The sequence below is a fragment of the Microcaecilia unicolor genome, chromosome 5, assembly GCF_901765095.1.
Source record: "Microcaecilia unicolor chromosome 5, aMicUni1.1, whole genome shotgun sequence".
NCBI lineage: Eukaryota > Metazoa > Chordata > Amphibia > Gymnophiona > Siphonopidae > Microcaecilia > Microcaecilia unicolor.
The window spans coordinates 25,312,978-25,328,264 of NC_044035.1; the positions used below are offsets into that span (position 1 = coordinate 25,312,978).

General features: G+C 40.5%; 1 protein-coding gene across 5 annotated transcripts in view; it reads right to left on the bottom strand.

Annotated features, from left to right (window-relative positions):
• ADD3 (adducin 3) overlaps positions 1–15,287 on the bottom strand; it is a 202,164-nt gene that overhangs the window by 48,190 nt on the left and 138,687 nt on the right. For all 5 annotated transcript variants that reach the window (XM_030202774.1, XM_030202771.1, XM_030202772.1 and 2 more), the window contains 4 exons: positions 14,823–14,972; positions 12,315–12,458; positions 8,144–8,242; positions 5,702–5,884 (listed from right to left, as the gene is read on the bottom strand). In XM_030202774.1, the coding sequence (XP_030058634.1) occupies positions 5,702–5,884; positions 8,144–8,242; positions 12,315–12,458; positions 14,823–14,972 (576 nt within the window). The remainder of the gene's footprint in view (positions 1–5,701; positions 5,885–8,143; positions 8,243–12,314; positions 12,459–14,822; positions 14,973–15,287) is intronic.

Below are 15,287 nucleotides of genomic sequence, written 5' to 3' on the forward strand. Positions count from 1 at the left end.
AAAGACTTATTTCAGTTATATATCTGTAACATAACCTACTACTATTAAACATTTCTATAGCGCTACTAGACTTACACAGCGCTGTACAAATTAACATGAAAAGACAGTCCCTGCTCAACAGAGCTTACAATCTAAATTGGACAGACGAACAGACAGCTAGGGGTGGGGAAATTGCAGTGGTAGGGGTGATAAGTGAGGGTGCTGAGTAAGAGAGTCATGGTTAGGAGTCTACTACTACTACTACTATTATTTAGCATTTCTATAGCACTACAAGGCGTACGCAGCGCTGCACAAACATAGAAGACAGTCCCTGCTCAAAGAGCTTACAATCTAATAGACAAAAAATAAAGTAAGCAAATCAAATCAATTAATGTGTACAGGAAGGAGGAGAGGAGGGTAGGTGGAGGCGAGTGGTTACGAGTCAAAAGCAATGTTAAAGAGGTGGGCTTTCAGTCTAGATTTAAAGGTGGCCAAGGATGGGGCAAGACGTAGGGGCTCAGGAAGTTTATTCCAGGCATAGAGTGCGAGACAGAAGGCGCTTCCCATCTGCCACCCAGAACGCACAAATTTCCCAGCCGATTCCACACCGGTCAATGCCACTCCCGCATGAGGTGCGCGCACCTGCGATTCCAAGGGGCACCTCCACCAAAGCGCGGCAGATCTGCCACGCAAAGCGACGAACCAAACCACTCCCACACACAAAGCCAAGCAGAAACAGGAAGGGTGGGAATGACCACGCCGATGGACCAGGTTGACAACAGTGGGTCTACGCTCTTGTATTTTACCCACGTGAAAATTGGTATAACATATGCATGCTACCATGCAAGTTAAGCAGCCTCTTATAAAATGACCCTCCTGACGGCGCATGTCGAAAGCAGTAGCAAAGAGGTGGGCTTTAAGCCTAGACTTGAAGACAGCCAGAGACCTAATGAGCATACAGCAGACCTCTGCACTAAATCTGATGTGAAATAAATACAGTTTATTATAATTTGATCCAATATTAATAAGGGAAATGATACTGTGGTTGTAGCACTAGATAAATCAATATTTTGGCCTTTTATCTTTCAGTAGTGCAGCACAGTATGTGTTTTTTTACAGTACATAACCACTTCCCGTTCACATTAATTGATTTGATTTGCTTACTTTATTTATTTTTGTCTATTAGATTGTAAGCTCTTTGAGCAGGGACTGTCTTTCTTCTATGTTTGTACAGCGCTGCGTATGCCTTGTAGTGCTATAGAAGTGATAAATAGTAGGTTAGTAGTCTCTTGTAACCAGAGCTAATGTTGTGATGTCATAATGCCTCAGGCCTCCAATAAGAGCCAACCTCACCAGTGATGTCACAATGGCTTGATTGTCCTATACTTGGCTCACTTTTATTACATAGCTCTTTGAGCAGGGACTGTCTTTCTTCTATGTTTGTGCAGCGCTGCGTACGCCTTGTAGTGCTATAGAAGTGATAAATAGTAGGTTAGTAGTCTCTTGTAACCAGAGCTAATGTTGTGATGTCATAATGCCTCAGGCCACCAATAAGAGCCAACCTCATCAGTGATGTCACAATGGCTTGATTGTCCTATACTTGGCTCACTTTTATTACATAGCTCTTTGAGCAGGGACTGTCTTTCGTCTATGTTTGTGCAGCGCTGCGTACGCCTTGTAGTGCTATAGAAGTGATAAATAGTAGGTTAGTAGTCTCTTGTAACCAGAGCTAATGTTGTGATGTCATAATGCCTCAGGCCACCAATAAGAGCCAACCTCATCAGTGATGTCACAATGGCTTGATTGTCCTATACTTGGCTCACTTTTATTACATAGCTCTTTGAGCAGGGACTGTCTTTCTTCTATGTTTGTGCAGCGCTGCGTATGCCTTGTAGCGCTATAGAAATGCTAAATAGTAGTAGTAGTAGTAGCACTTCACCATTTGTTCTATGGTACTTTTTCCCACAACTGAGTGATTTACTGGTTGGGATAAGGAAGCCAAGAAAAATACAGGGATTGGAACCAGAGGACAGCGTTATCGCTGCATGTCAAATCTTTACAGTGGAACTGGATTCTTAGTGCCATGCAAATTGCTGCTAAATTGATTTTAAAGCTTCCTGATCCAAGACATGTGCAAACAGAGTGCGTGAACAACAGCACGCTTAACCAACTTGATAAAGAAACAAAACAAACAAAAAGATTGGGCCCATTACTGACAGCGAGTTATATCAGGGAGCGGTAGGTAGGTAAAATTCCTAGATGTAACTAATGACTGCTTTTTGGAGCAACTGGTCTAGTCCTTAGTGGAATGAAGGGCATAGCACGAGCGGTAACAGTGTTTGGTCCGCTTGGAAACATAACATGATCAAAATCTGAGCAGATATCTGGAGTGAAGTCACTAAGGAAATCTATTGCAGCAGTATTTAATTTTCACAAGAGTGACTGCGATAAAGTGAGGAAAATGGTTAAAAAGAAGCTAAAAAACGTAAAAAGACGTATGAGGAGAGACTTGCTGACCTGAACATGTATAACCTGGAGGAAAGGAGAAACAGGGGTGATATGATACAGCCGTTCAAATATCTGAAAGGTATTAATCCGCAAACGAACCTTTTCCGGAGATGGGAAGGCGGTAGAACGAGAGGACATGAAATGAGATTGAAGGGGGGCAGACTCAAGAAAAATGTCAGGAAGTATTTTTTCACGGAGAGAGTGGTGGATGCTTGGAATGCCCTCCCGCGGGAGGTGGTGGAGAGGAAAACAGTAACGGAATTCAAACATGCGTGGGATAAACATAAAGGAATCCTGTTCCGAGGGAATGGATCCTCAGAAGCTTAGTTGAGATCAGGTGGCAGAGCCGGTGGTGGGAGGCGGGGCTGGTGGTTGGGAGGTGAGGATATTGCTGGGCAGACTTATACAGTCTGCGCCAGAACCAGTGGTGGGAGGCGGGGCTGGTGGTTGGGAGGCAGGGATAGTGCTGGGCAGACTTATACGGTATGTGCCCTGAAAATGACAGTACAAATCAAGGTAAGGTATACACAAAAAGTAGCACAAAGGAGTTTATCTTGTTGGGCAGACTGGATGGACCGTGCAGGTCTTTTTCTGCCATCATCTACTGTTACTATGTAAAAGGATAGGCCGCAAAGGATACGACTTTAAATCAGGTATGGACGTTGTTTAAAAATACTATCGTGGAAGCCCAGACCAGATGTATTCTACATATCAATAAAGGTGCAAAGAAGAGCAAACAACAGCCAGCATAGTTAAAAAGGAAAGTGAAAAAGACTATTAGAGCCAAAACAACATCCTTCAAAGAATGGAAAAGGATCCGAATGAAGAAGCAACATAAGCATTGACAAGCTAGATGTACAGCATCGATAAAGGCTAAATGAGAATATGAAGAGAAACTTGCCACAGAGGCAAAAACTCACAGTAACAACTTTTTCAGGTACATCAGAAGCAGAAAGACTATGAGGGAATCCGTGGGACCACTGGATCATCAAGGAGCAAAAGGGGCACTCATGGAGGACAAGGTCATAGCAGAGACTGAATCAATTCTTTGTTGCAGTGTTTAGGGAAGATAATGTAAGAGATCTACTTGTACCAGAAATGGTTTTCAAAAGTCAGAATGTGGAAGAACTGAAAGAAATCCTGGTGAACCTAGAAGACGTATTCAGCCAAATCGACAAGTTAAAGAGTGATAAATCACCTGGACCAGATAGTAAACAGCCTAGGGTACTCAAAGAACATGAAACTGCTGATTGCAGTTAGTGACCTGTAGCCTGTCATTAAAATCATGCGTAATACCTGAAGATTGGAGTGTCACCAATGTAACGCCAATTTTTTTTAAAGGGTCCCAGGGGTGATGTGGGAAAAGTTACAGACTGGTAAGCCTGACTTCAGTGTCAGGCAAAATAGTGTTATTATAAAGAATAAAGTTACAGAACACATAGACAAACATGGTTTAATGGGACAGAGTCAGCATGGGTTCAGCCAAGGGAAGTCTTGCTTCATCCATTTACTTCATTTCTTTAAAGGTGTGAATAAACATGTGGATAAAGGTGAACCAGTTGATGTAGTCCATCTAGATTTTCAGAAAGCTTTTGACAAAGTTCATTGTGAGAGACTCCTGAGATAATTAAATCATCATAGGATAGGAAGAATGTTGTTTTGTGGATTAGGAATTGGTTATTGGACAGAAAACAGAGGCACTCTTCTCAATGGAGGGTGAGTAGTGGAGTGCTGCAGGGATCTGTATTGGGACCGGTGGTACTTAACATATTTACAAATGATCTAGAAATTGGAATGACAAGTGATGTGATTAATTTGCAGATGAGACAAAACTATATTAAGTTGTCAAATACACATCAGGACTCTGAAAATCTGCAGGAAGACCTTAGGAATGATGAAATTTAATGTGGACAAATGCAGTGATGCACATTGGGAAGAATAATCCAAATCATAGTTACCAAATGTTAGGGTTCACCTTAGGAGTCCGAACCCAAGAAAAAGATCTAGGCATCTTTGCAGACATTACACTGAAATCTTCTGCCCAGTGTGCAGTGGCGGCGGCCAAAAAAAGCAAATGGGATGCTAGGAATCATTAGGAGAGGGATGGTAAATAACATCAAGCATATTATAATGCCTCTGTATCGCTCCATGGTGCAACAGTCGCTGTATCTCAAAAAAAGATATAGCGGAATTAGAAAAGGTTCAAAGAAGAACTACCAAAATGATAAAGGGGATGGAATTCCTCTCATATGAGAAAAGGCTAAAGTGGTTAAGTCTCTTCAGCTTGGAAAAGAGACGACTGAGGGGGGATATGATTGAGGTCTACAAAATCATGGGTAAAATGGGTAAAAGTGAATCGATTTTTCACTCTTTCAAAAAGTACAAAGACCAGGGGACACTTGATGAAATTACACAGAAATACTTTTAAAACAAATAAGGCAAAATATTTTTTTCACTCAACAAATAGTTAAGCTCTGGAATTCGTTGCCAGAGGATGTCATAACAGCGGTTAGCAAATCTGGGTTTAAAAAAAGTTGGATAAGTTCCCGGAAGAAAAGTCCATAGTCTGCTATTGAGGCAGACATGAAGAAGCCACTGCTTGCCCTGGGACTGGTAGCATGGGAAGTTGCTACTATTTGGGTTTCTGCCAAGTACTTGTGACCTGAACTGGCCACTGTTGGAAATAGGATACTGGGCTAGATGGACCATTGGTCTGAACCAGGGTAGCTACTCTTATGTTCGCTAGCAAGTGGCAAATGCCTATCTGTATTTCTAAAGCTTATATAGACCAGGCAGCTTGATTCACTAAGTGGCCAAATATTACCTATATAAAATGGGGTAGGGGTGAAGGCAGCACTGGAAACCATCCTTTTAGCAGAGATATTCAGCTGCTAAATGATAACTTATTCATTTAATTTAGGTCTGCTATTTACTGTCACTGCTTAGATAGTGCCACCGAACATATGCACTGAGTTAAGCGCCAAGGCTGGGTAAATAGTGGTCACATGGCTGAAAATCAGACCCACTATCTATAACCTATCAATATCATTCTATGCAACCTTTTTTGTTTTAAAAGAAAATACATATTGATCCTGTATTATACTTGGTTATAAAAAAATATCCAAGTTACCTGTATCATTTCAAAATCTATTGTACAGAGAAACACATCAATCAATTGGTAAACTATATAGTATAACTGAAGTGGGACACCTACAAGATTGTCAAGCATCCTCATAAGGGCCTCAAATTCTTGTTCCCCAAGTTTCCATTTCTGCTGGGAAGCCATATTAACCCCTCCTCCTCCAGTTGCTGCTAAGTCATGTGTGTAAGGCTTGTATTTCTCCAGGTCAAGCATAAGGAGGTTGTCCATTCCACCTGCACCTGCTAAGGCATGAACCTAAAAGTGGCAAAATAAAAACACACAGAATAAGCACCTTTCACAGAAAACTGCCAATGGCATACCAAAGTAAAAAGGGCATTTTAACCTATTTATTATAACTCCCTATTCTATAAACTTAGTGCCTAAATGTAAGCGCAATTTGTGCATTAAGGTTATAGAATACTAGCACTTAGAGATCTGAGTGTCACGCATGTAAGAGCTAGGCACGTGTTCGGCAGTATTCTACAATTCACATAGGGCTCTCAAAAATCGTCAAGGAAAAAAGATTGGTGCTCAATGCTATTCTATAATGGGCACTCAAAGATAAGCACCCATTAGGGAGGAGTGGCCTAGTGGTTAGGGTGGTGGACTTTGGTCCTGGGGAACTGAGGAACTGAGTTCGATTCCCGGCACAGGCAGCTCCTTGTGACTCTGGGCAAGTCACTTAACCCTCCATTGCCCCATGTAAGCCGCATTGAGCCTGCCATGAGTGGGAAAGCGCGGGGTACAAATGTAACAAAAAATAAAAATAAATTATGGAAGAGAGAGTGCCAATTATGGCGCCTAACTTTGGGTGCCAGGACTTATGCCTGCTGAAACCAGATGTAATTCCTGGTGCCCAATTTTGATGCACATACCCAATATTCTAACACACTGCATGCAAATTTTAGAAATGGCCCTGGCCTGCCTATTCACCTCCCATGGCCATGCCCCCTTTTGGGCTGCACATTATGGGATTTGGGGGCACATTGTTATATAATAGCTCGTAGGAAGATGTGCGTGCAAATTTAAATTGGTACCAATTAGCACCCAATTATTAGCAACTATGCTCCTTCACAGGGAATCTCTGGAAGCAGGCCACAATTGTCTTGGGGCTGATCTGCAGGTTTAGGTCCCAAGGCTCAGTAAACACGCTTGAAATCAATGGAGGGCAGTTCAGCAGCAGGGTCTGCAACAAAAATGCTGGCAGATAGATTGCTTTTGGGGGGGGGGGGGGGAAGTGGCAGATGCTGAATTAGGGAAGAAACAGAAAGGGGGAAAGGAGGGCAGAGGCTGGATAGAAGGGAGGAGGGAAGAAGGGAAGAGGCTGGATGGAAGTGAGGAGAGAAGGACAGTGGCTAGTTGGAAGGGGGAAGAGAAGGAGGGCAGACTGGATGGAAAGGGGAAAAAGGAGGGGGCAGATGCTGGATGGAAAAGGGAAAGAGGAGGGCATGCGTGAGAATGTTGGCGTTGGTGCCTGAAGCATGCCACCAATCTGCTTGCTACGCAGGAAGCATGAAGTTCAGGCTTCAGGCAGTGGACCTCTTTGGCTGGTAGGGCTTAGGCATCCTCGTCAGCAAAGGTAGGACTCACCGCCATTGGGGGGGGGGGGGGGGGAGGGTAGTGGGAAACAGCTCAGAGGAAACAGGTAGGCTAGGGGTGCTGTGACCCAAGAAAGTTTGGGAACCACCGAATTACAGGATTTCTCCATTAAAAGATAAACAGATCACTGCAATGGCTGTGTAAAGTGGAAGAGAGGTAATAAAATAAGAGAACCCCCCCCCCCCCCCCCCCCCAAAAAAAAAAAAAAAAAAAAAAAAACCTTGAACAATTGCAGTCACAACCCTCCACCGGATGTCACCCACCTGAATTACTCCAGAATTTTACAATATAGTCCCTAATTCTGACCATTAGGCATCACTGAGTGGAGGAGTAGCCTAGTGGTTAGTGCAGAGGACTTTGATCCTGGGGAACTGAGTTCAATTTCCACTGCCACTCCTTGTGGCTCTGAGCAAGTCACTTAACCCTCCATTGCCCCTGGTACAAAATATGTACCTGAATATATGTAAACCGCTTTGAATGCAGTTGCAAAAAACTCAGAAAAGCAGTATATCAAGTCCCATTTCCCTTTCCCCACTACTGGGTGACAGCTGCTGCTCTCTCCCAATTGTTATAAATGCTGACTTTTGGTAGCATCCCTGGGTGACTTGGGGAACCAAGAACTAGCCTAACAATCAAATCTACATCCTCAGCATGGAAGTATATGCCACAGAACAACTTGGCCACCCCAAAACTATTATGTTTTTCATCTCATTTGTCAAGCTGACACTTAATAGTTAGCTCTTGCTGGCTGAAGTCCTGGTAATCAGTATCCTGAAATTACAATACAATTATTAAAAAAAAAATGGTTGCCTGTGAAATTTTGACAGCAAAAAAAATAATGATGAAATAAGCCTTTTGGGGAAGGGAAATCAAGAATGGAAACAAGAAAACATTAAACCTAAGAAGGCATCTTACCTGTACTTCACATGCCAACTGCACATTGAAAATGTAGTGAAAGGCCTCCTCCAATGATTCTCCCAGTGCAATAACCCCATGGTTTCTTAATACCAGCACCTAACCCAAGAAACAAATCTGTGAATGGGGCAACTAGTGTGGGAATTTAGTAGTCAAGATTCATCTGATGGCATAAGGCGAGATAGATGCTGAGTTGATGCATTCAAGCACGTGGAGGGTCATTTTATACAAGCCACCTAGTTTAAAAGCTCAAACAGGTCTAACTTAGGTGCTATTTTAGATATATGCCTATATATCTTTATAACATACTAGCAGCAGCTTCAGAAATCATACCTACGTTGCAGGAACAGACATTTACAGCAGTAAATGTCCAGTACCAGATTATTCAAGCAGGTGCATAAATCCATGTATTTTATAATCTATGCATATACTTGTGAACTATGCCAACACTGCCCCTGCTCACTGACAAAGTACAGAGCATCATGTCACACAGCATACCTTTATGCCGGCTTGAGCTTCATAAGAGGCCATGTATACATGAAAATGACGTTATAAAATCACCCCCATACTTTATGTGTCAAGGAAAAAGATAAGGTTTGGGTACTGTTCTTTATTTATACAGGGAAAACAGGCAGTTTTTTGCAGTTTAATCTTTCAAGTGCTTTTGACCTTGTGGACCATGATTCCTTATTGATGATTCTTACGGATACAGGAATTACTGGTACAGTATATAATTGGTTCCAGGGTTTTTGTTTTTTGTTTAACTGAAAGATCACAGAGTTAAATACTGAGTGTACCTGAATGTATCTCACCTTGATCTACTACTGAAAAAAGGTGAGAGCACAATTCAAATTAATAAATAAATAATAATAAATTTAAAAAATGAATACTAGTTTTTCTCAGGGATGGAAAAATCCATGTGCTTCAGGATTCTCCACTATCCCCGATTCTTTTTAATGTGTTTTTATATTTCCTGGGAGTTGAATTAAAAAAAATCGGTTATAACATTTATGAAGATGATATCTCAATCTTAATAGCTATTGGTAATTTGGAATTAGAACTGCTGTGGGTTCAGAAGGGATTGGATATAATAGAGAAATGGATGTTTAAACATAAACTGAAGCTTAATATAGACAAAACAAGGTTTGTATGTTTAGCCCGGCACCATTACTGATTACGATTAATCAGAAAGATTGTAAACTTTAGCCTACTATTAAAACTACTGGGATTTTATTTGGATAGTAGGTTATCCTTGGTAGAACAAACTAATTTTTTTAGCTAGGAAAACATTTGTGCTCTGAAGAAAACTTAGGTAGATTCATAAATATTTCAAAGAAAATCAGTTTAAGGTATTAGTGCAGTCCATTATTTTGAGTCTGTTAGACTGCTGTAATATTGCTTATTTGGGCTGTATGAAGTATCTACAAAAAAGGATCCAAACTATTCAAAATATAGCTTCGTTTGATTTTTTTTTCTCTGAAAAAAATCAGATAGGCTGTCCCAGTATTATATTGATACTGTTGGCTACCTGTGGAGGCGAGGATTTTATTTAAAGTGTCATTTTTTTAAATATAAAATTTTATATGGTTTGATTCTTTCCTATTTTCATGGCCATTTTAAGATAGTGGATTGTAAGAAGAAATACAGGAAAGGGAATGATTAAAAAAAAAAAATTTCCATCAACTAAAGGTGTAAAAAAAGAAAATATTTTGAGTACCTTTTGGCTTTTCAGGCTTCAAGACTTGGTAAAGACATTTCACCTATAATTAGTCTGCTGCTTCATAAGGGGAATTTTGTTGAAACGTTAAAACTTCTCTGTTTAGGAAGTATGTTTTAACTTCCTCGTAATTTAACAGTTGAGTTAAAAAATAATAAATTATTATTGTGTTATTATTGTAATTCCTGGATTTGACCAGCTTCTAGTTTTTTTGTTAAGCGCTCTGAACTGCAAGGCCTGAGTAGGCTATAAACTTCTTTGTTATTATTATTAAAATGCGGTTAGCATTGATTTTATTTAATTAACATTGGGATTTATTAACTGCCTTTATGAAGAGATTTACCCAAGTCGGTGTACAGCAGGTAAAGTTTAACATAAAACTTACAATTCTGTTAACAGCATTCACAACAGTAAAATAACCCAGAACATAAATACAATAAATGAGGTAAACTTGAAAAAAGTAAATTGAAACCTAATAATAGAACTACTGTGAAACAGTATAAAAATATACACATTTAACAGCACTGAAATTCAAATACCAGAGAACTAATACAATGATACACCTAATAAGAATGCATTAGAAAATTTAACTAACAGATATGATACTAAAGATTTTCTACAATGCGGCTTAACATATGGGTGAGGTACCAAGAGCAGATATATGAAGGGAACAAGATGCATGGTACAGAGTCAGGTGGGATAATTTGATGGTTAGCTAAAATCAAGGCAAGTTCTTTGTAAGCAAGAGATAAGGAACTGATTATAGTATGTGTAGCAAGCTAGTCCAGGTGCAGAATGGGTGTATAGTCAGTCACCCTACATATTAAAGGCCTGGGAGACCTGCTTCCTGAAGTAGAGGTAGTCTCGAGTTATACATGGCCCCTCAGGGAGTAAATTCCAGAGCGTGGGGGCTACTTCCGAGAAGGCTCGCTGGCAAGTATAACATTGTACAATTTCTTTTGATGAGGGTAGAGAAAGTGATGATTCTTGAAAGGACCTTAGAGGTCTTAAATGTGTGTAAAGGGTTAACACTCTTTAAGTACTCTTGCCCGTTTTGTCTGAGGGCCTTGAAAATCAAACACAGAGTTTTAAATTTAGCCCTGTAAGGTACTGGTAGCCAGTGTAGCTTTTGCAGGAAGGGCATGATGTGGTCAAGCCACTTGTAGCCTTCTATCAGTCCTGATGCAGCATTCTGAATTAGTTGGAGCTGATACAAACTCTTTTTGGTTTGGCCGTGTACAGGGCTCTACGTAGTCTAGTCGTGATGTTATCATGGCACAGAGATTCCGTAGCTGCCATAGGCGATAGAAACAATTTTTGAAGGTTGTTTGAATTTGTGGGATCAGAGTGAGTGATGAGTCTAGAAGTATCCCAAGATTCCTGACCTGTGATTTTAGGGGGAGTTCATACTTCTCAAAAGGTATTTTAAAGTTGGGTATTTTCAGCAGCATTATTCAGGTATCACCATTGAAAATCACTGACCAGCAGCCTCAGTAAGAACTAGTCATCTAAGTAGCAGCTTAGTTTTGAATATTGGGCCTGTTTTTATTTTACTTGTGGACACAACAATTTGAAATGAATATAAATATTACCCTTCAATACCTTTAGTATGTTTTTATCTATTCTAGAATGCAAGTGCTGCCTGGTAAATTTATCCCTAACACCACTAGTTGTACAGTTGACAACTGAAGAGCTTATTTCCAAAATCTTCCGAGTCCAATGCAACTGATATGCACTGAGAAGGTTTTTCAAATTATTTATTTAAATATTTATTACCTGCACTATCAAACCATTCTAGGCGGGGTACAAAGTCAAAACATATGCAATAAAATAGACAATACTATCTCAAACAAGATCAATAGATATTTAAAATATATATAGACTATTTTGGAAAGAAGCCCTTCAATTGGAAATTTGGTCTCACTTGTTCACGTTCCATTTGCTGTCTGATAACATAATAGATCTCTGTAGTTTTAGTGTTCTGTTGTCCTATCTTATAGTTTCTTGCCTTTTTGTCAAAAATAAAGGGCCTCTTTTACTAAACCGCGCTAGTGATTCCCGGCGCGGCAAATGCAACATGGCCCATTCTGTTTGGATAGGCTGCCTTGCACTTGCCGCGTTGGAATCGCTAGTGTAGTTTAGTAAAAGAGGCCCAAAATGAGCTTTCACCCCGATGCAGAGATTAAACTAATTTTGTTTTTTTTTCCTTGCATTATTTTAAATTAACCCATTCACTCTTTTTTGTATTATGTATGCATTTATTTATTTTACTGATCAACCTTACATCTCCATCACCACCACTTTTCTTATTAATCATTAAATTATCCGAGTGGAATAGGGAGAAGCGTTTGGGTGAGGAGCAAGAACAAATTTTCTATTGAGAGAAATTAAATAAATTAAAGATGCATTTGCAGATAAATCCAAGTTATCTATTGAAAAATAAAATCTAAATACCTTGCAGCTTGGTCCCAGAACTTTCTGTAGCTGAATTCTTTCCTCCTGTTCTTCAAGAGACCCTTGGTAACTGTAATATGCAACATCACCCAAAATGAGCGCCTCCTGAGAGATTGGAAGGATGCCACACTTCATGGAAGAAACCTGTTTCAGAGATTCAGAACTAGAATTATTTTCTTTTCTTTGTTTTATTTCTATTTATTAGAGATTCAGAACAAAACCCTGGTTAAACGCAAGAAAGATCATAAACATTTGCTTCATTTTCTCTCCTTGCTGAAGTAAAACCTTCAGTGTTAATAGTAACTGGTTATTCTCATTTTAGAAAATTCAAAGGAACACAAAAAAACCCCAATATGGCGCAAAACTCTAGGATAGAGAAAAAGAATATTTCCCTCAATCCTAATATGACTCAAATGATCTTCTGCAGTATGAAGAGAAATGCCACTAACTGAATACTACCACACTTCTCTAAAATAACACTTACAGAACTGAAGTAATATAGGCATAAATTAGTAGTATAAATTATCTTCTCAGGATTTCTCCTTTAAAAAAGTTGCAGCCTCCATCAGGCAGTACTTAGGCCCAGATGCACAATTCGGAATGCACTAACCATACCGACATAGCAACGATTCACTTACCGCCAGAAATTTAACGTCAGCTCAGACCTGTCGTTAAAGCCTGAGCTGTCATCTCCCCACTGCCCCCTGCACGATGAAAAACCAAATTGCTGGCATGTTTTAAAAGAAAAGTGGCTCCCTGCTTCCCTGTGCCTAAAATAAAAAAGGAAACTAAATTAAAAAAGGATCGGGAGGGGGCAAAGGCGCTCATCAGCAGCGTCCTGTATGGACGGCCTGGCCCCCCCCCCCCCCCCCGAAGTCCCCGCTGCTCCATTTGTGAAATAAAAGCTTTTAAAAATGAAACCTTTGCAGTTGCTGGGCTCCCCCTCCCTTCCTGTCTCTCTCTTCTTCAGTCGGCAATGCTCCGCCTCCTGCCCTCCTCCACCTCCGTGCCCCGCCCCCCCCCCATTTCGTGGATGAGGGCAGGAGGCGGAGCATTGCCGACTGAAGAAGAGAGAGACAGGAAGGGAGGGGGGAGCCCAGCAACTGCAAAGGTTTCATTTTTAAAAGCTTTTATTTCACAAACGGAGCAGCGGGGAGCAGTGTGGGGGGGCAAGGCAAGGCCATCCATACAGGACGCTGCTGATGAGCGCCTTTGCCCCCTCCCGATCCTTTAATGTTTGTTGAGACATGCAGGGGAAAGTGGGGAGCCACGTGTTTGTGTTTTCTTTTTTTTCCTTACGTTTCTGGCATGTGCAGAGCAGCCAACATAACGCTTGGCTGCTCTGCGCATGCTTTACGAGCCGATTACCGACGGGGATTAGTGCATCATTCTTTACAATACTGCACCGAACTTGTGCGACTTGTTTTTTTGGAGCATTGGTCGTTTTTTTAATTCGGTAATGGCTTTAACGATTTTGCTTTTTTTACGTTTGGTTGATGCATCTGGGCCTTAATCCTTGCCCTGCCAGCACATTCAAGCCCTAAGAGTTCTTCCAGATTGGGGGTGAGGTGGGACATGCACCACTTTCCTTCTATAGTATAATAAAAGTAAACTGGTGTAATAAACTAAGGTGTGGGCTTCCTGAAGAGCTAATTTAATGAAGACCATGGCAACCTGAAGAATTCCAGGAGCTCACAGAGGGAGAAGTTTCCTCCTATGGACAGTAACTGACATTGAGGGCCCAATAATCCACAGTCAGAGAGTTACGTGTTTGAACTCATGTTAACTTTTTGTTTATTTTTCTACATAAAGGATGGTGTTTGGACTGTTGTATTACAAATTGTTTGCTCTAAAAGAATTCATTAAAACCTCATTTTTTGTTTCTGGTGATTTTAGTCACTTTTTTTCAGAGATGTTCACAAATAATCATAAAAATGGCTGGTGGGATCTGCTTATTTTTTTTTTTTAAAGTGGGGATTAAATTTTAAAATAAACAAAATCTTTACCCTCTTCTTTCTGTCATGCTCTTAACCATGGGTTGAGGTCCAATTTGAAAAGCATTTACATGCTGGTCAAGAAGTAATTTTTTGTTCTCAGTAAGAGGCAATTGGACATACCACTTAAGTACAAGAAAGGAAAAAAAGATACAACACTAATGTTTTAGTTTATTAATTTTCCACTTTCATAAATATGTTATAATTGTACTTTTTTTCCCCTTTTTTTGGGCTGAAGTGGCATGCCCAGTTGCATTATTGCTTTGTAATGCTGTTTTTGAACCACTAACACTCACCAGTGACGCCTTATTTTAAAACAATAACACTCGCTTTGTTATAAGTTGCCCTCATACTTGCCCCCCCCCCCCCCCCCCCAAAAAAAAAAAAAAAAAAAACTTAATTTTTTTTGTAAGCAGAAGACACGTTTCTTTTATACTAAGCCATCCCCTGTGGGAGACTGCAGAACATTTTTCACTACACCATTTTGATAGCATTAACCCCCCCATAAACTCACAGCCGCAGTAGCAGGAGTGTGTATGTGTATCACACAACGAACATCAGGGCGCATGGAGTAGATGGCAGCATGAGGACTGAATCCTGAATGGTCAATTATCAGATTGGTAGTTCCCTGTTCCACCACTTCTCCAAGTATGTTAACTTTTACCTGAAAAGACACAACAAAGAACATACAATAAGCAAATGAAAATTATATATATAAATATATATTTTTTTGTTACATTTGTACCCCACGCTTTCCCCACTCATGGCAGGCTCAATGCGGCTTATATGGGGCAATGGAGGGTTAGGTGACTTGCCCAGAGTCACAAGGAGCTGCCTGTGCCTGAAGTGGGAATCGAACTCAGTTCCCCAGGACCAAAGTCCACCACCCTAACCACTAGGCCACTCCTCCACTGTTGCTACTATTTGAGATTCTACATGGAATGTTGCTATTCCACTAGCAACATTCCATGTAGAAGTC